Source organism: Poromitra crassiceps (genome assembly GCF_964638095.1).
Source record: "Poromitra crassiceps genome assembly, chromosome: 1".
Classification (NCBI taxonomy): Eukaryota; Metazoa; Chordata; class Actinopteri; order Beryciformes; family Melamphaidae; genus Poromitra; species Poromitra crassiceps.
The window spans coordinates 56,602,751-56,624,871 of NC_139623.1; the positions used below are offsets into that span (position 1 = coordinate 56,602,751).

The 22,121-nt window shown below is 44.6% G+C and overlaps 1 protein-coding gene across 1 annotated transcript in view; it reads left to right on the forward strand.

Moving 5' to 3' along the window:
* LOC310787932 (lysophosphatidylcholine acyltransferase 1) overlaps window positions 1-22,121 on the forward strand; it is a gene marked incomplete at both ends in the record, with an annotated part of 220,921 nt that overhangs the window by 196,785 nt on the left and 2,015 nt on the right. Inside the window, 2 exons of the mRNA XM_083649377.1 lie at window positions 9,710-9,808; window positions 10,296-10,437. Coding sequence (XP_083505503.1) covers window positions 9,710-9,808; window positions 10,296-10,437 — 241 coding nt within the window. The remainder of the gene's footprint in view (window positions 1-9,709; window positions 9,809-10,295; window positions 10,438-22,121) is intronic.

Sequence of the window (22,121 nt, forward strand, 5' to 3'; positions counted from 1 at the left end):
CTGCCTCCGCCTGACCCAGAAGATCGCCGTGCTCAAAGGGAGAATATCCACTCTGTACCAGCTCGGTGATGAAGAACGGATCATGGACTCCATTGTCAACGGGTGCTGTGCTGTCCCCTCTGCAGTCGCTGGAGTTGACTCTACTACTGACTCTGTGGTCGCCGTGGGACCCGCTATCGACACCCCGCCACCGGGGTCCTGGACTCAACTGTCCGTTCCCTGGATGTCCCTGCTGCCCAGGCTGTGAACTATTGGGGACTGCTAGGAGCCAAACCCAAGGCTCTGATTAGCTCTATGCCTGACCAGAGAGAGAATTGGACTCCTGCCTGCAGAGGTAGCCATGGGGGGAAGCTCCTGTCTCGTCCGAATCCACAACAGGTTTTCAGTTCTGGATGAGTTAGGCTTTCCCCCACTTTCCGGTTGCCCCTCCCCCCCTCCGGAGTCCAATGGCCCTGTCTCATCGTCTCCCCTTCCTTCCGCTGTGGAGTCTGCCACTCCTGTTGTTTGTTGTCCTCCCCGACGCCCCCCCTCCTCCTCCGTGCAGTTCACCCCTCACCCGGTATCCAGCTCCGCGGTTCTGTTGTCCGAACGCGCACCACTCGCCTCTGACCAGTCTCCGCTCTGCTCAGAAAACCTTCAATCGTCATCTCCCCATCTTCTTTTCCCTCCAACCTCAGTAATAGTTGGGGACTCCATCATTAGAAACCTCCGCTTCTTTAACACTGCTACTCACTGCTTCCCTGGTGCTACGGTCCCCATTATTCTTGGAAAGCTCCAGTGGCTGGTCCGCTCACTCCCCTCCTCCATTAAACGCATCATAGTCCATGTGGGGTCAAATGACACTGCTCGTCACAGCAGATTTGAATTGCCTTTTTAACTTCTTAAACCGCTGCGGCAAGTCCGTTTATATCTCCGGTCCCATCCCTACTATGGCCCGCGGAATAGAGCGTTTTACTAGGATCCTCAGCCTCCACACTTGGCTCAAATCCGCCTGTAGTGCTGTCAATATTGGTTTTATTGACAACTTCAACTTGTTTTGGGAGTGCCGCTCCTTTTTTAGGACCGATGCAGTCCACTCAAATGAGCTGGGTAGCAAAATGTTGGCTGCCAATTTACAGCACGCTGTGCATTCCGCTGCGTCCCCCCCACGTGAATGACTACTGACGTCACACACCCAAGAATCCCCGGAATCTCCCTCCTCACCACTGTTGTGGTGAAAAATGTTTGTACATGTACATTTCAAAAATTAAATGCATCAATCTGGTGCGCTTTGAGAGCAAAATGTAGAGGCTAGTAGATCGATAAAGAATTACACACCACATTGATATCCTCTTTACTGTGCTGTGCCTTTGCAGTGATGAAACAATAAATGTGCCTCTATATTTTGCATACAGGTCACTATGGTAGAATACTACTGGCACAATGGCCTATCTATACCTAAATCCCTTGCTATATAAGCACCAAAACAGGAGTTTGTCCGACAGCCAAAAAATGAAATAGGCCTAACCTTTTTTCCTCCTAATTTTGATTATTTATTATACATAATTTGTACAACAGTGATGTTCCCTTGGTTGTTTTATAGGCTACAGAATAAGCACCTAATTTGGATTATTAAATTAATGTGGCAAATGTATGTTTCCCCATATTTTGCATGATTGAGAAGAGAACAGAATATATGATAACGTTTCATTTGGACCAAAAAATAAATAGAATGTATCATTTTTTACCAGAGTGAAATGGTCTCTGATTCTAAATATAGCTGAATCGCTTGGTTTTACCAAGTAAAACAATTTTTTACAAGCATTTTACGAAATGTAGATGGGGAAAATGAATGGCGGATGGTGCATATGCCTGAAGAGGGAGTGACTTTGGCTCTCTATTTAGATCGCATCATTGCATGTTCACTCCATTCTTCTAAAAGAAAGAATGTTATTTCATATGTGGTGGAGGGCTGATCAGATCTTTACAGTGAGTGTGGTATGAAGGGCTGATCAGATCTTTACAGTGAGTGTGGTATGGCTGTTAAAATACTTTAAAATGCTCAGCGCAATGCATGGAGTAGTTGCATCGCTCGTGGGCCATGCAGTCGGACTTGCTGTGATGTGTAACGAACGGTGGCTGGCTGATAGTGGGTTTAAACCTGGTTAAACATGCAGCCCTGCTCCCCAGACTCCAAAGCTGTTTTGTCAAAGCAGTCTGACGACCGCTGCTGACACGCCGAGGTGTATGAAGCAGACCGACGATTCTCGCTGTGATGTGTGATTTCCTGGTTGCGGACTTTCTGAGTAGACGCAGCCGCCTCCCCCACATGCATCTCAACCAATGACGATGCATTTAATCGATCACGTGAAAACGACATACTCTGCCTCTGATTGGCCCTGATATCACTCAATCACTCTGCTGTCCTGTGGGTGTGTGCGTTTAGTGTGTGTGTGTGTGTGTGTGGGCGGGCCAATGTGGAGTTTTGCAAGGGGGGAAAAAATGTCAAATTCTGACGTGGCGCTCATTGGTGCATTGTGGCGGTGCGCCATAAATGTATTAATGAAAGGGAATTAATGGTAAATGGCCTGCATTTACAGTATATAGCGCTTTTATCCAAAGCGCTTTACAGTCAGGTACATTCACCCATTCACACACCGATGGCGGCAGGCTACCACGCAGGGTGCTGGCACACCAACGGGAGCAATTTGGGGTTCAGTGTCTTGCCCAAGGACACTTCGACATGCAGACTGGAGGAGCCGGGAATCGAACCACCGACCTCTTTTATCCAAAGTCATTAGTGGACGACCCGCTCTACCTCCTGAGCTACAGCCGCCCCATTAATGAATGAACTGTGGTATGTCTGTCCAAGATTTATCAGTGTCTCTATCTGCTCCCTCAGTTTCTGATCACTCCCTTATTAAGTTTACGGTTCTGATGCCCTTCACCCCTGGCAACCAATGTCCATCTCTTTAAGAGCCGCTGTATCAATACTGCAGCCAAAATGGCTCTTGTGTCCTCTCTACCAATCGCGATTAGCCCCCTTAATAACTATCTTGGCCCTCTTGATAGTTTTACTAACAATTTTAACAATGTTGTACATAATACAATAGACTCAATCGCTCCTTTAAAGTCCAGAAACCGCACGTCTCATAACATCACCCTATGGTTCAATGATGACACCAGGGCTCATAAGCGAATGTGCCGACATCTTGAACGCAAATGGCGCAACACTAAGCTCGAGATATTTCACATAGCATGGGATGATTCTCTGCGCAACTACAAACATGCTCTAAAGCTAGCGAAAAATACGTACTACTCTAAATTGATAGCTAACAATAAAAACAATCCCAGATTTCTATTTGACACCATCGCCAATCTCACTAAAACCGCTCCCGTCGCCCCTCCCTCAGTCCCGTCAACTTTCTTAACTTTTTAATAACAAAGTAGAGTCGATCAGAGAAGAGGTCAAGAGTATGGCCACACTTCTCTCCACGACGCCACCTCAATCTCCGTCTCACACGTCCCCCACTCCTCAAGCTAGCAGCAGCCTAATTCATTTTAATGTAATTACCCAGGATACCCTTGCAAAATTGGTTGCTAGCTCTAAGTCCACCACTTGTCTGTTAGACCCAATTCCCACCAACCTCTTTAAAGAGCTGCTTCCTATATTAAGTCATCCACTCTACTATAAGTGAGTCTCTCAACACAGGCACTGTTCCTTCAATCTTCAAGAGAGCCATAGTTAAACCACTACTCAAGAAACCAAACCTGGACCCTCATATCTTAGCTAACTACAGGCCAATCTCTAACCTCCCCTTCATATCCAAATTGCTCGAAAGAGTCGTCTCCAGTAAGCTCACAGCCCATCTCTCAAAAAACAATCTCTTTGACAGTTTTCAGTCTGGTTTCAGACCCCACCACTGTACAGAAACGGCACTGGTCAAAGTTATAAATGATCTATTAATAGCTATGGACTCAGATCGGACCTCTGTTTTGCTGCTCCTTGACCTGAGTGCCGCGTTCGACACGGTCGACCACGCCATCCTCCTCTCCCGCTTAGAAAACCTCGCCGGTATCAAGGGACTAGCTCTTCATACTTATCTGACAGATCACATCGTATAGTATTCAAGAACTCCATGTCTGATTATTCAAGTGTCAAATATGGTGTTCCACAAGGCTCAGTTCTTGGTCCCATTCTCTTCTGTGTATATATGTTCTCCCTAGGACACATCTTTAGAAAATTCTGCATAAACTCATTGTTATGCCGACGACACTCAAATCTACATCCCTATTACAGCCAACGACTCCTCCAACCTTCTCAATCTTACAACCTGTTTCAGTCAACCTGGATGTGCAGAAGCTTCTTACTCCTCAACTCCAACAAAACAGAGATGCTGCTAGTCGGCCCACCAGAACATAGACACCAGTTCAGTCATATAACCATAAACCTAGATGGCTATTTAATTTCACAAAAACCGACAGAAGTAGTAGGAGTAGTTCTTGACCCATCATTATCATTGGTTCAACACATCAAAACACTACCAAATCTGCTTTTTTCCATCTACGCAACTTAGCTAGGATCCACCCGATTTTATCATTGGCGGATGCTGAAACTAGAATTACTGTAATTCACTCTTCTCCGGTCTACCATTAACTCATTGAGTGCCAGCCACTTTTGGAGAATGGACGCTCCCAGTGCCAGAGTTTCAGAGCGTTTTCAGTGATTTCTCGAGGCCCACAGAACATTGTGTGATATTACTATTTATACCATGGTCTGGGTGAATACTCGATTCTGATTGGCTGCAAGGTGTCCATTAAAAAGTGATATTGTACAGTGATAATGGACACCTAGCTAAATGGTCTGTTCACCGTTCATATCAATGCGCCATAGTTTCATCAGTGTTATCAGGAGAGCAGTTTGAGCTCTATACCCCCGTTAAGGGTTAATATGACAATTTTGGAACTTGAGAAAAAAATTGAGTCGGTCAAAGTAAGTATTTAAATCACCCCTGTGTGCTCAGTTTATCAAAAATAACTCTTATTTACAATTTTGATTTTCGTTTCGGAGATTTTTTAACCTCGTGTCATCAGGCTCTTCTCGGCGAGAAAGAGGAGATTTCCCTCGCTCGTGCACGAGCGGGGGCGAGCCCGGCCTTTGACACAGAGAGAGAGAGAGAGAGAGAGAGAGAGAGAGAGAGAGAGAGAGAGAGAGAGAGAGAGAGAATTTTCGTTTCGGAGATTCCCTCTCCTGAGAGAAGCCGGCTCTGTTCTGGTCAGCTGACAGAAACCGGGCTCTCAGCTGTCAACTGTCAAACCTCCTGTTTACAACTTGCAGCAACCAGCAGCCAGGCGCTCTGGGAGAGCGCGCGCTGCCTCTTATCACTGATACAAATCAAGGGGTCCACCCGCTATGCACAAATCAAGTCAAAGAGGAAAAAGACGAGATCAACAAAAAGAAAACAACGCAATGGGCAGTTAACAGCAACACACTGAGAGACGTCCTTGAGAGAGAGAGAGAGAGCTGCATTTCACCACATACAGTACAGCACGCAGCGCGAGCCCCCGCTGCACTTTTCACTTCCTGAAACTCTTAAATGTTAATATACTTGGCCAATACGTATCTATCATACAAAATAAAGCAAGCAGCCAAACGGTAATGTCTTCATTTAATGTAGAACGCAAAACATCGTTAAACCTGCATTCCTGTAATAAAGTTAACGTTTGAGTCGGCTTTAAAACGGTGGTTGGTGGAGGTGGGAGGGACTATTTTATTTCGTGGAAGACTGATTTACAGACATTTAGCCATTTAGATTGCTTTATTTATTACACATGGAAATATAAATGACTGGTCTTATTGTTTTGTTGGCAAGTGACCATGGTATAAGCGGGTTAATGCCCTTCGAGGTGTCCATTATCACTTTTTAAGGGACTTCGCGGAGGCAACCGGTCCTTGGCTGCGCCTCGGACCGGTTCACGCCTCTGCGTCGTCCCTTAAAAAGTGATAATGGACACCTCGTCGGGCATTAACCCTTACGTAAACACCGAACACGGCCAAAGAACGATGAGACTCTCTTCTATCATCTGCAAAAAAAAGTTTATTGATACCATTTTCCGTTCTTTAGTTATGAGCCGGAGAAGATAGGTTGTTTTGAGCAAAAAGACACGTTTCAATTTAGAATCTGAGATATTCAGCCTTTTGTGAAAGGAAGCATTTCAAGCACATCATTGACTCTGAAGCTAATATTTTCTGATGTAATGACACCTCAAAAATAATTTCCTTCAATAAAAGAGTGAAAACAAAGGAATTTTGTTTGGCCAAATAATATTTTTTAGCTGCAACCAGCAGCGCTGGCCCCTGCGTGCGCAGACCCTACACCTTCTTGCTGGTCTTGATTTACTGCTGGTGGGCATCAGATAGCCTATTCTAGCTTGTTTGCCTGTCTCTGTGCATCAGCCTGCTGCCTGGGTCTGTGTTTACTGTCAATGGTTGTATGCTGTAGTGCCCTGCGTGCCCCACCCCCCTCCTCCTCCTCCTCCGTGGGAGTGTCTCTGGGGCTCTGCTGCGAGTGCGTTTGCTCTGCGTTTGCTCTACACTGAAAAGTGCGCTGCACCCCGCTTTTTCACAGCCTGTCGCCAGCTCCCAGCTGAGAATAATGTAACTTTTCAGAAAGACGCTGGTGTCGGCAACTAAATCATATGGAGGGGCTATCGCAGCGGACACGGAAGAGCTCAATTGTGGCAGCAGATGACTGCTGTTCACAGGCACAGCTAACGTTATGCTTCATGCATATCGATGCGATTTCCGTTTCCCCATTACTTCTTCTCTCTTTTTTCCTCGCCTTTCTCTAATCTGGAGAGCACTGTCGCCACCTAATGGGTCCCTAAAATAGCTTTTACACATTCAACAGCCACCATTCTTTCACAGGAGATGGATCTGGCTTTGATCCACGTCCCACCGTCAAAAAACGCAATTGACGAACATACTCGTCCTTGGCACTCTACGTTACTAAACCAATTGACGAACATACTCGTCCTTGGCACTCAATGAGTTAACTACAACCAACGGTCTTAAATTAGTTCAGAATGCAGCAGCTAGAGTCCTTACCAGAACAAGGAAATTTTACCACATTACCTCTACACTCATAGCCTTGCATTGGCTCCCGATACAGGCTATACCTGTTTTATCAGGTCAGCATGATAATCTGGGTCTGAAATTAAGTCATCATTGTTGTTTTCATCATCTAAAAATCTGGCCCGTCGCTTGCATTGTCAGCCATTTCTAGTTGTAGTTCAACTTTGAACCCTAACCCAAAAAGAAAAATATAATTATCCTACAAAACCCACAATGCATTTAGCCTTCCCGAAGTAAATTTCAGCGAATCACGATGCATTTAATCGGTCACATGTCTTGAAACCAGTCTGTGTTGTAGCCGTCATTAAAGGGAAAAGGACACACACACTGCTGCAGCTCTTAAAGGGGTATACACGCAAATGCTGCATCAGGTATCAATGGGTTAACTAAATGTATAGCATATTAAAACCGTGTTCATTAAAAAAGGCTTCAATAGACCACAACAATAGTGAAACAACAGAAGTTAAACATTTCAATGAAAGTTAAATGTTTCAAAAATAACATTTTCACTCAATTCACTGTGCTATGTCTATGAAGTAGACTATGGAAAATGTTGATCATGTTTAACATTAGAATGGCCAAAGCCCATCTGGCATTGTTATTTTAAATTTTTTGTTCCTACAAACCTGGAGGAAAATGCATTTTTTCCTTCCTCCATAACTTGGATAATACAGACACTCCACTATATTGTCGTGTTGGTTTGTGTGAATGCACGCCTCTCTCTCTTGCTCTCTGAAACGGCTTGCTTCAAGTAGGTCTGACTTTGAGCCTAATGAAAACATACTATAGTGAAACGAATTTCCCACAGATTACACCATGCTTTAATCATTGTGCCAAAACCAAGATGGCCAGTAAACTGGCCAGTTTTGTTTGTGTGTAGGGATGGCGATTTTTTTATTTTCTCTGACCAACAACCGATCATTAACCAGTAATCAATTAAATGTAGCATTACTATTTAGAATGCATTTGCCCGGTGGGAGAGAAGTTTGCACAACACTATTTCTGCCTCCCGACTTGTTACCCCGGTGGTGTGTTTCAGCTATCATCAGGCTGCCCAATGGACTCATCCCTGACCACAACCATATTCTTCTTCTTTTACCATGTAACACACTTTTTTCCCTCTCTCCTTTTTCCTACATTTTTGTACTGTTTAACTGATTGAACAGTATTAATGGGTAAAAATTATGAATGTCGTTAAACGGTTAACTGTTCACATCCCTATTTGTGTGACATGGAGATGTTAACGCACATCAAGGATGTACAGAAGGTGCACAGAGCTCCATGGTGCACAGGAGGTGAGGTGCACAGATCAATCTGTCCTGGGAAGAAAATGCAGTATCAGGTGGATTCACTTGGGAGAAGTAAAAAAATGTGGTTATTGCAGCTTGTTTTGTTTAACCATCGTCAGTCCAGAGGAAATACTTTGGAGAAGTAGCTTTTCTGGCTTCCACCTTGGACACAATTTCTTCAGTCATGACAACTGGTAACTTTATTTCTCAAAAGTGATCTGGCGACTTTTTCTGATCAAGCTTGATCAACCTGAATCCCAAAGCATTTGGCAATGAATTGGTATAAAAAACGGTATGGCTAATGGCTGTTTTCTCTAACGTTAATTACTTTTATAATGGAGACAGGTCTAAGGCTTCACACAGTGCACCCCTCCCGCCTGCCAGCGGGGAATGTAGCGTTTGTTTTTGCTACTGACAGACCAGTGTCAAACATCCATCACTTCACACAGTACCATTTCCCTGTTCTGCCTTCAAATTAAAAGCGTAAAACGAAGCTAATGAAATATTACAACATATTCAACCAACAAATGGGTTCTAAAGTACTGACCGCTAATCATTTAAAGCACGGTTAAAAACAAACTTCACTTACCACTTAAAGGTGAACGTAGTGCCTGCCATACTGGTATCCTCCTAGCTATGTTTAATCTCCTAATAGTTTCCTAGTTAGGCAGCAACCTACCACTGGTGTCCAGATTCCAGTCAGGTAGGATGCTTCCAACTATCGATCAAAAGTGACTTTCCTGACACCGTACAAACAACTGACCACACTAAAATGAAGTAATGGTTGACATTATTGACTATTCTAAAATAAAAATGAAAAGAAAGATAGATAGATGTTTGTTATTTTAGCGAATGTTGATTCACTTTTTCCTCTAGTGAGAGGTTTTAGGGGGCGCCATTAATGAATGTTTGGGGGGCTAGTTTTGTTCTTCGTCAATTAGGAGCATTGCAAGGTGTTATGGCCCATTTTGGGATATCCTAACCCACCCAAGGTACCATTGTATGCTTCCTAGAAATTTTGCCAAAAATAGGTACCTAGAAAGGTTGCAAATTCAGTGACCTTATGTATCAAACTGGTTTCATACAGCCTAAAACGTACCTACCTAGAAGTGTCAGATCCTTGCGTTTCAGACACAGATACTGAGGCTGTAATATGTAAGAACAGTTTTATTGCTACAACCTGTATTCGACGCAGGGACCGCCCTCAGCTACTTGAGCTACAAAAATGAAAAGAGATACACTTGCTCACACACCCTCTCCTCTCTTCTCTCATAAAAACGCGCACTGTTTTCCCTCCTCTCTCCAGCATGAAGATAACTCCATGGATATCAGAGAATATGTGATCGCCTTATCTGTTGTATGCAGACCCGCCAAAACTCTGGAAACCATGAAATTGGCCTTCAAGGTATGTTCTGTTTTGCCGCGGCTGCTTAAGATCACATGACATTTGCTGTGTTAAAATGTCACACAGGCCTGGATTGCATTTTGCCCTGCCCAGTATTCAAATTGTACTGTGTGAAGGTCGATAAACTCCTCTTGTAACATTAGTGTTAATAACGTTTGTGTGTGCCTTTTTGTCATGGAAAGTGTACCCCCCTTGTCTGTGCACAAATGTCAAAAATAAACAAATACAAGCTAACTTATCATTATACAGGAATAGATGAGCAGTTATCAGACAACCAGTCTGTTGCATGAAAACCTAATACCTCCTGTTTGAGTGATTAACATGTTTTCGCTTGAATTGATTTACATAATGCTTTGAGTTGAGCAAGTTTTGTGACCTTAGGGCCCACGAAACTCACTCAATAATGATCATATTACAATAGAGTTATTATAGTTACCCAAATGCAAAATCATAGAGATAACATCTGCATGTCTTCACCCACATCCAGATGTTTGAGGCAGAGGAGGACGGTGCCATCACAGAGATGGAGCTGGCAGTCATTCTGAAGACGGCTTTAGGAGTGACTGGCCTCAGCGTGTCGCGTCTGTTCTCTGCCATCGACCTGGAAGACACGGGGAAGATCACGTTTGGTAAGAAAGCTCCACACAAAACTGTCAATCTTTGACCCAAATGCTGTCAGTTAATTTAAGCATTACTCTGAACTTCACATGGCCATCAATGCAGGGGGCACAAGGAAGAATACGTTTCACGAGATGTCATGTAGCGAATCAGGGTCTAATTTCTAAAACAGGGCGTAGGATCCATTTTAGATTTAGAATGCATATTTTACATTCTAAATCTAAAATAATTTTTCCAAATAATAAAAACACAATTTTACCTGCTTAAACGTACATTCAGCAATGTTTTGTGTTAAAATAAGTGTTAAATGGCTCTATATTCTGACAGCAATCACTGAAATAGAGTGTTTAGTCAGTGACTTGGAACTCCCAACCCCCCACTGTCCTCTAACTCTCTCCTGTAGTCCTGCATGCAGGGTGGATGTATCTCCACAACTGTAATTGTAACACAACACTAGAGACTCACGGATGGGGGCGTTGGATTTGGGTGAAAAAATACATAATATACCGTAAATTCCGGACTATAAGCCGCGGCTTTTTTCCCGTTTTTTGGCCCCTGCGGCTTATATAACGGTGCGGCTTATCTATGGATTTTTTCAGAAAAAAAAAATACAAATAAAATCTCTCTTTTTTAGCACTCTTTCTAACTATAAATCCACTTCTGTTTTAATTTCCTCTCTTGCCCTCTTTTCACCACACCGCGGACACTGTGTGCACTGTAAAAATAAACAACGGTGGTGTTGTGTTATGTTGTTTTGTTGAAATGTTACGGTAATACGGTAAATGGGAGCTTCCTCAAACAGCCATCTCTTTCCCGACAATCCCCTCTGTGCGTGACCACTTACATATGGTAATTACGGTAAGCAAACGGCCACTCGGCCAACAACTCCCTCCCCCGACTACCAGGAGAAAATCACAAACTTCGGCGAATTCACACAAAGGAAGATCAAGGAATATTCACAACAAGACGAGCAGTAGAAGCAACACTCTCACTTACCATGGGGAAGGTACGCAGAAATTCACACGACGCAGCTTTCAAGTTGAAAGCAGTCAATCTCGCATTAAAAGAGGGAAACAGAGCAGCCGCGCGTAACCTGGGCATCGATGAGTCAATGGTGAGGCGTTGGACGGTGCAGCAGGAGGAACTGTCTCAGTGCAAGAAGACCAAAAAGTCCTTCAGAGGTCATAAAAGCAGATGGCCCGAACTTGAAGATTCCCTTGAAGATTGGGTGTTGACCCAGAGAGCAGACGGCCGAGGCGTTTCCACGGTGCAGATCCGACTGAAGGCCAAAACAGTCGCCACCGAAATGAAAATTGAACATTTCATAGGTGGCCCATCTTGGTGCTTCCGATTCATGAGACGAAAGGGACTGTCCGTCCGGGCGAGAACTACTGAACAACTCCCTCCCGACTACCAGGAGAAAATCACAAACTTCGGCGAATTCACACAAAGGAAGATCACGGAATATTATAGGAGTGTGAAAACATCCACAATCACCAACGGGTTCCAAAACGCTGGACTGCTGCGGGATGAAGAGGATGACGCCGCCACAGCTGGCGCTGAGGGCCGTCAGAGGCTTCAGAGGCTGTTCGATGCCGACAGTGACGAAGAGGAGTTCGTTGGTTTTGAGTGACAATGAAGGAGAGAGGAGAGTGGTTGACGAAGCCACCCTGAACCTGTTCGTTTCCGACACTGAAGATGAGGACTTTGGTGGTTTCAGTACGCAGGAAGAAGAGGAAGACGAGGATTAGTGACTTGACTTCTCTGGTTACAGCCGTTTGCTGCACATATAGCCTATTGTTGTGTGATTTTGTCTGGGGATTAGTGACCTGACTTTTGTTTTGTTTTGTTGAAATGTTAATAAATGGGAGCTTCCCCAAACAGCCATCTCTTTCCCGACATTCCTCTCTGTGCACGAACCCTTTCATATGGTAATTAAACATCAAAACACCCGCGGCTTATAGACCGGTGCGGCTTATATAAGAAAAAAATAGTCAATTTTGGTCCCGCGGCTTATATACCGGTGCGCCTTATAGTCCGGAATTTACGGTAGTTCTTTATAGGCATCGTGATCTGACCTTCCGTTTCCCAGAAAATGTCAACTTTTCTCAAATTGGATAGAAATTGCCGCCGACCTCAAACTATCCAATCAGAGAAAAGTTTACATTTTTACTCCTTAAACCCCGTAGTTATACTATAACTACACTCCTTAAACCCCGTAGTTATACTATAACTACACCCCATAAACCCTGTAGTTATACTATAACTACACTCCTTAAACCCCGTAGTTATACTATAACCACACTCCTTGTACCCCGTAGTTATACTATAACTACACTCCTTAAACCCCGTAGTTATACTATAACTACACTCCTTAAACCCCGTAGTTATACTATAACTACACTCCTTGTACCCCGTAGTTATCAGTTATCGTAGTATCAGTGTACATGCACGCTCTATTTTGACAAACAGCCCTCTCATTTGGCACTATTTCCTCCCAACCGTAGTAGGGCATTCACGACTAGTGAATTTTGCTAGTCGACTAGTCGCCCCTAATGGTAGTCGACTAGTCGACTAGTCGGAGTTCCCCCGCCCCCGCAAATAACAATGCTCAACTCACGTCAAAAGGTCTCAAATACAACCAGGCAGCAGGGCTATTGAGATGCAGGCCTACAGTAACAATGGTGTAGGTGGGACCAACCTGGAGGTATGTGAAAAGCAGAGCCCTCGATTGGCTCTGAGAGGTTGTTTACAAATTAACCGCGATCTGATTGGACTAAACCCAGCACGGCGAGCACGCTTGTCTGAACTGAGATGCTGACTGCAACGCAACTCCAAATAGTTTAAATTCTGTTTAGTTAACATGGCATAAGAAAGAAAATAGATAGAAAATGATTGTTAAAACAAATCATTCTATGTTCAACAACAACCAAAGTTATGTCCACCTTCGGTCATTAAAAAGCCATCTCAAAAGCTCTGAATAGCGCATCATACGCTATGCACTAAAATAACGTTATGCCCAAATAGAGATCAACTTCAGATATCATTTGTGAAACTACTATAGTATAGTAATCTCGCCAATAAACATGAATGTCCACACAATTGCATAACGTTTACGAATGGTTTATTTTAAATAAACACTTCACAAAAACATTTTTGCGGAGGAATGAGCTGCCCATGATGACGATTATTGAGACATAACCAGTGCGTGAAACATACTGTAGAACTTGTGTAACTGTAACATCGCCATTCTCTATTATAATGGGTTTACACTTGGAAAATAAATAGTGGCTACTGGCTATAGTAAGACAAAATATAAACGCAAATTCAAAACTTACTCACCATAACGAAAAGTGCATGCTGGTAATTCCAGTATACTCCATAAAGTAAAGTGCAAATTCCAGTATTATACTCCATAAAGTAAAGTGCAAATTCCAGTATTATACTCCATAAAGTAAAGTGCAAACTGCAAAGTCAAATAGTATAGCTAGCCACTCACTACGTCACCAGGCAAATATCCAACGTTTTAGGCTATCTCCTCCGGCTCGCTCTCGCTGTCGCAAAAGTCATCCTCGTTTACAATCCTCGCTCTGCACTTCTGGTTAGCGTTCAGAAAAACAAGGGAATCAACATGAGCTGGGTGTAAGCTTGCTCTCTGCCGAGTGATCGTGTTCCCAGCCAGGGAAAACACTCTCTCGCTCGGGGTGCTGGTGGCTGGGATAGCCAGGTAGCATTTAGCCAGCTTGGCCAGACGGGGAAGCTGCTTCTCCTTGCGGGCCCACCACTCCAGAGGGTTGCAGGTCGTGGGGATGCGGGTCATCTGGAGATATTGCTGTACCTCCTCTGGGCAGGTGCTGGCACTCGCTACTTTTTTACTGGTATAGTGAGGCCCAAACAGTTCCTCATAATCAGCCTCGAGTCGTGTTTTCTTCTTCTCTGGCTCTCGCTCGTCTGTGTTGTTGTTTTTGTCCACCTCCTCCTCGTCGCTCTCTGTGTCTGTGGAGACGTCACCCTGTGCAGCTGCAACTTAAATCAGAAAGATACCGTTTCAGTTCAAGGTTTTAGTGAATGAAAGCCCCCACCATTCACTGAATCAATGAAATTACACCCCACCCCCACCACACATATTTACCTGGCTCGTCTGCATCTGCATCTCGCAGTAGCCTGATCAGGTGGCTTTTGACCTCCAATCTGGTAGTCTCCGCGAGGAATTGGAGGTCTTTAAACCTGGGGTCGAGCATGCAGGCCATGATAGGAACCGACCCTGCCAAGTCGTCTTTCTCCTCCAGCTTGAACCTGGTCTTCAGCTGTTGTCGGACAGCAATCTTGAAGTTGCGAGCTGCTGGTATATCAGACTCTTCGCTCAGCACACCATCTACCAGGTTGATGATAACAGGGTAAATGAATGAAAGCCCGACGTGAAATTCCCCGCACATAATTGTAGTTGCCTTTGCCAGTGGTCTGAGTACAGGGAGCAGCTGCTGGATCAGCTCCCATTTTGAGGCTCTCATTGCCAGGGCTTTTCTGGTGGCGGATTTGGTAACGCTATCGTCTTCGAGTACGGCTTGTACAGGGATACGCAGCTGGTGAAGTCGCTCCAGCATGGTAAACGTTGAATTCCAACGTGTGGAACAGTCGTTCTGGAGCCTCAACTCTGGCTTTTTTTTGCCGTCAGCAGTGGGCTGCAGCTGGGTTTGACGCTTCTTCAGTGCAGACGTTGCCACTGTTGACTTGCGGAAATGAGCCACCACTCGCCTCGCCGCTTCAATGGCCTTTGTCACTTCTGGTAAATCCAGCCCTGCCTTGATCGCCAACTGCAACGTATGTCCAGTGCAGCCAAGGTCGTGCATGAAATCTTCACACAAAGACATTGCCAGATTAATGCTGCTTGCATTGTCATGTACAACGCAGAAGACCTGCAGGCTCCACTCTCCAATTATATCAGTCAGCCTCTGGGCGATATTGACAGAGGTGTGCCTCTCTGGCATCAAGGTGGTGCGGAGGACTTTTGCTTTTATCTCCCATGTGTCGGTGAGATAATGCGCTGTCACGGTGATGTATGCATCCATCGTGGGTGAAGTCCAAAGGTCTGTGGTGAGTGAAACATCCTGGTCTTTGATCTCGTCTTGTATTTGTGCTCGGAGTGTATCGTACTGGCGAGCGATGCTGTTCCACAGTGTGGTGTGTGAAGGGATAACGTAGCCAGGTTCAAAAAAATGTACGATATCCTTAAAGCCGGCTCCAGACACTGCAGCAAGCGGTCGGCAATCCTTCACAATGAAGTTGGCTAAGAGCTCTGTTATTTTCCTTCTCTTCTGGGTGTTGATCGGGCGTCTGGAGAATTCTCCGATTGTGGTTTGTGTAGTGGTTTCACTCAGCTTGCGTTTGTCGCCAACACTGTTGCTGGTGCTTGCGGGACCACTAGCCGTAGCCTGCACCGGGTGTAGCTTTAGATGGTTGTGCATCGCGGTTGTACTGTTGTTGTACTTAAGAGTAACCTTGCATATTTTGCAGGTGACCGTTTTGTCTGTTCTGCTAAAGTATTTCCACACTGTACTAGTCTGTCGCCCATCAGAACGTCCAGGTTGTCCATCAGAAGAACGTCCAGGTGTTGCTTGTTGTGAATCCGCCATGTTGCTTGTGTTTCATGTTTCCGCTCTTCTTCTGCTCAGTGCTCTCCTATTTCTGCTGCTTTGGCAGTCAACACTCCCACGGCGCCCCCCAGTGGCATGTCTGCTGTATTGCTTGATTAACTTGCACTGAGAAACGGGTCTGCTGTATTGCTTGATTAACTTGCACTGAGAAACGGGGGAAACCCCAAAATGCCGACTAGTCGACTACTATGCACAGTGTCGACTAGTGGTTTTACTAGTCGACTAGTCGACTAGTCTGTGAATGCCCTAAGTTGTACGGTTAAGAGGGAATAGTGCAGAAAGAGAGGGCTGTTTGACGGTAAAGTAAAGTGCTGTGGAGGCTGTTGCTTCAGAGTGCTGGGTCTCGATAGACGGTGCGCTCAGCGTCCAGAACACTGTACCTATTTCAGTTAGTGTATCGAACTAGCTGATAGGACCCCACTTCAAACAAACCAAACTATCCCTTTAAGGCTCTCCATGTGGATGTGGGCATACTTAAAGTGTAACTAACCCCCAAAACACCTTTTTTCAGCTTTTAACCAATATATATGACTTTGGGGGTGGTGTGTGAAGAATTCTGGTCAAAACTTCCACATTTGAGACCAAACTGTTGCCATTCTACCAGTTGTATCATTTTTCAGCAGCATAACTGGCATAAGTGCCCTCTATGGGTGGAACACTGCTTTTTTTTTTTGCCCTCAAATGATGGGAGATTTGGTACAACCTGAAGTCACGTTGTCCCCAAAGACTATGGGATTTCAAGATAGTTACTCCCCTACTCCCCCTGTACCCTTTCCCAGATCCTCACAACTCAAGCCTATTAGTCCATGGGCCAGACCAGATATCGGTATCACTCAAGGTGGCAAAATATAGTCACATTTTTTGAAAAGGTACATGTCCATAGATGATATTTTGGTATGATAACCTTTGCTAAGTGGTAGCTTTGTCACAGTTATCAGCACATGAAGTTAACCACCCCCTACAATAAATTGGTATCTTAGACGCTGGTGCATATCCTACTTTAGGCTCATTTTCAGGACCTTTACTCATGTTTTATGAAGGCATGTTTGGTCTAATTTTAAAGGGTAGACTCATAGGTTCATTTAAGCACAGTTGTGAGTTTGTCTAATAAACATAGAGGTCACATGGGCTCTTCAAAGTGTCAACAACATTCGTTTAACCACCATTTCCGCCTAAACTATAGTCTTTATTTGAGCATTATGACATGTAGGAACATCACTGACACAAATAACAAAACCTGAAATACTCACAGGACTGTAACAATTGAGGAAATGTATAATCTTCCCATATTATCCCACCATGAAGGCTGATTGTGGGCCTTAAAGTAGAATATGAACCCGGGCCAGAATTTTCACTAATTGGTACCATCCAAGTTGACAAATTCTAGTTTTGTATTTTGAAAAGGTCTGTACCTTTAGATGATATTTCAACTTGATAAATCTACTCAAGTGGTATATTAGTCACGTTAACCCTCAATGACACCAAACGTTGATCCAAAGAAAGAGACAATCGTGTCCCTTTATTTGAACAGAACATGTGATAGAAAAAAATCAAGAATTCTAACTTATCATTTATTTAACCAATGATCTTTATCATCACCACTATCACAAATATAATATTAAACAGTATTCATATTCTGTTTTATTCATCATCATCATTATCATCATAGTCATCCAGGGTCACGGCCTCCTCATGGGAAGACTTTAGCTCTTCAACATTACAATATTTTTTGTTGAGACAATAGCATGTCTCTCCACAGGTTGCAAATAGCTGCTTGTCCTGAAGCTTTGCCCAGTTCTGTGGTAGCTTTCACTGGTCCACGATGAATGTTATCAAGGCAGTTTTGCTGTCAGGCTGAAACCCTTGGTTCGATTGTCCTTGTTTATGGTCTCCTCAATTGTCTGGTCTACCATAATCTTTCCAATATGGAATAATTTGTCTGCAGGACGTATGCACCGTCATCCAGTGTATGTGATGCCAACAATCTTTGCTACCTGCTGCTCTGCACCAAATGTCCTCGAGTGGCCACCGCCCGGGTGGGGTCGTCAAAAGGGCCTTTCTGTGTGGAGTTTGCATGTTCTCCCCGTGCCCCCTGGGGGTTTCCTTCATATAGGAACCCCTCACCAAAACATGCAATATCCTGGTCACTGAAGTGGTGCCTCCTCTGGTCGTTCAGGGCGCCTGTTCGGAGGGAGGGGAACTCATTGGAATAGCGTGATCATCCCACGTGCTATGTCCTACCGGTGAAGCTTCCCCTGTCAGGTGAAAAGAAGTGACTGGCTACACTGCCCATGTCTCGGAGGAAGCATGGAGCCAGTTTCAGCTCTCCTCAGATCGGCAGAGGGTGGAGCAGCAACCAGGATAAATAAATTAAAAATTAGCACTAATGGAGGATAAAAAAATTGGGAAAAAAGTAAGATTTTTTTTTACTGTTTAATATTATATTTGTGATAGTGGTGTTCTGTTCAAATAAAGTGACAAGATTGTCTCTTTCTTTGGATCAATGTTTGGTGTCAATGAGGGTTAACTGTGACTAATATACCACTTGGGAAGGTTTATCAAGTTGAAATATCATCTAAAGGTACAGACCTTTTCAAAATACAAAACTAGAATTTGTCAACTTGGATGGTACCAATTAGTGAAAATTCTGGCCCGGGCCCATCAAAATCCCACAATCAGCCTTCATAGTGGGATAATATGGGAAGATTATACATTTCCTCAATTGTTACAGTCCTGTGAGTATTTCAGGTTTTGTTATTTGTGTCAGTGATGTTCCTACATGTCATAATGCTCAAATAAAGACTATAGTTTAGGCGGAAATGGTGGTTAAACGAATGTTGTTGACACTTTGAAGAGCCCATGTGACCTCTATGTTTATTAGACAAACTCACAACTGTGCTTAAATGAACCTATGAGTCTACCCTTTAAAATTAGACCAAACATGCCTTCATAAAACATGAGTAAAGGTCCTGAAAATGAGCCTAAAGTAGGATATGCACCAGCGCCTAGATACCAATTTATTGTAGGGGGTGGTTAACTTCATGTGCTGATAACTGTGACAAAGCTACCACTTAGCAAAGGTTATCATACCAAAATATCATCTATGGACATGTACCTTTTCAAAAAATGTGACTAGATTTTGCCACCTTGAGTGATACCAATGAGTGAAATTTGGGGCTTTGGCCCATGGACTATATTGGAGGCAGGGAGGGGTTATTGTGTGGTTGCAGCTGCAGCTCCGAGGCTCCCCAGCCACACAGTCACACACAGGCTAACCTGACGTTAGTCTGCCAGGACTCATGTCATGACATGTAGCTATCTGCTCAGTCAGCGACAGACAGCGTGCTGTCAGTATGTAAAAAACAACGAAACAAGCCGCGTGTCCGTCGGTGTACAGCGCAGACAGCTCCTGAACAGAGAGAGAGAGAGAGAGAAACAAGCCGTGTCTGCGTCCGTGTAGGCTACAGCAGCGGACAGAGAGAGAGAGAGAGGCTGCAGGAGCACGCGCAGCAGCTGAGGAACAGAGAGAGGGGGAGAGATATAGGGAGCTCTGCAGCTCTGCCCTGCGCTGCGCCCTGAGAGGAAAAATCAGAGGTGCAGTAACTTTGAACAAGAATCACGAAAAGCCAAACGAAAATTAAAAACGGATTTCATGGCGCGGTATATGGCAAGTTGGACGAGGGAATGACGTGGAGAAATCTCGCATTGTGATTACATGAGCGTGAGAGCGGGGCGTTGGTCCCGACTATTGTGCTGTGCTGCTGTGCTGTCTCTTTTAACACTTTGAGTGCCACGGCCCTTGGGCAAAAGGTTGCTTGCTGTGCCACATAGGCCGCAATGCATTTTAAAACAGTCATATAATTTCTTTAATAATTACTATGTAAACACTGAACACGCACAAATAACGATGAGACTCTCTTCTATCACCTGCAAAAAAAAGTGTATTGATCCCATTTTCCGTTCTTTAGTTATGAGCCGGAGAAGATAGCTTGATTGAAGCAAAAACACCCCTTTTTTTCTACGAGCTGAGATAATGAGCCTTTTGTGAAATTAAACATTTCAAGCACATCACTGACTCTGAAGCTAATTTTCTGATGTCTGGGTCTGTCTGGGTGAAGTGTATGCTGCTCTGCGTGCTCCCCCCCCCCCCCCTCCCCCCCTCAACTGCACACGCCTCCTGGGTGTGTCTTATGTGTCTGTTGGCTCTCAGTCTCTGCTGAGTTTGCTGCGCACACACAGTGAATGGTGCGCGACATCCAGCCTTTTGGTTCCGTGTGTGTTTGTCACGGGCTCGCATGCTTCCAGTTCGGAATAATAAGGCTGATTATGCGAATGTGCTGTTGCAGCGTACACGGAGGTGCTCAGTTGTGACAGCGGATGCTGCTGCTCTGGGCACAGCTGGCGTTGTGCTCGTTGTGCTTCATGCACGTCGATGCATACGGACGGATGCGATGCGATTTCCTCCTTTTCCCCAGTGACTATTTCTGTGTGTTTGGCTCCTTTTTCTCTGATCAGGAGAGTGCTGTCGCCACCTAATGGGTTTGTAAAATAGGTTATCGACCTCCAATAGCTACAATATTGTTAGAGGCGACGTAAGAAGCTTAGATCGACACCCCCCCGTCAAAAAAACAATTTGGACTTACTGACGCCATTTGGCGTCGCTGGCACTCTACGGTAAATTTCTAATGACGCCATATGGCGTCGCTGGCACTCAATGTGTTAACGTAAGTTTAGACAAGCCACACACACATACATAGGAGAAAAATTATTCAATTTCTAGTTTGCCACTGAATGGCCATATTTATATAACTTTCAACCATTTTGAGCAACGCTGTTTCCATACAGGCCACCAGCATTGGCTAGTTGTTGATATTTATAAAGATATTGCAGCTCTCATATAAATTATTTTCGAGGCGGTGGGCAAACTGTAATGGCGTCGATTTACGGAAAAAAATCCTGAGCTGAGCACAGCCAAAGAGTATAGTATAGACAAGAGGATACGTCACTTCTTGGTTTTTCCCATATGTTTTTTCAAATCACCGTTTTGTTACATATCTGGGGGGTTAGTCCCCCTTTAAAAAATATAAATAAACAATAACAGCCGCCCTCTGAGCAGATTCTGCCTCTCCAGCACAACTTCCGCAGCTCCGTTGTGATGCGTAACGTGTCAGGAGCATAACGGAGCGCTTTGGCAGAGGAGGAAATGCGGGATCTCTGAGGAAAACACAGAGAGAGGTAAACACTGCGCATGTGCTTATATTACCAGATTATTAACACTTTGAGTGCCACGGCCCTTGGGCAAAAGGTGCTGTACTGTGCCACATAGGCCGCAATGCATTTTAAAACAGTCATATAATTTCTTTAATAATTACTATGTAAACACTGAACACGCACAAATAACGATGAGACTCTCTTCTATCACCTGCAAAAAAAAGTTTATTGATCCCATTTTCCGTTCTTTAGTTATGAGCCGGAGAAGATAGCTTGATTTGACCAAAAACAGCCCTTTTTTTCTACGAGCTGAGATAATGACCCTTTTGTGAAAGGAAGCATTTCAAGCACATCATTGACTCATTGCTAATATTTTCTGATGTAATGCTGCAGCTGCCTGGGTCTGTTGTATGCTGTAGTGTCCTGCGTGCCCCACCTCCCCCCCTCCTCCTCCCCCCCCCCCGTTGTGGGAGGAGTATCTCTCTGCTCTGCTCGGCTCTGCTGTGAGTGCGTTTGCTCTGCGTGTGCTCAGCAGTGAAAAGTCCGCTAGATCCAGCTTTTTTACACCCGCGTGTATGTCACCATGCTTCCAGTTGAGAACTCCACGGCTGATCATGCGAATGGGCTGTTGCAGCGGACACGAGGTGCTCAATTGTGACAGCAGATTGGCTGCTGCAGGGGCACAGCTACGTTATGCTTCAATGAAGCAGCTGCATACGGACGGATGCGATGCGATTTCCTTTTCCCCAACGACTTCTTCCGTGTGTTCTATGGTTTTACTCCACTTTCTCTCATCTGGAGTGCGCTGTCGCCACCTAAGGGTTCTGTAA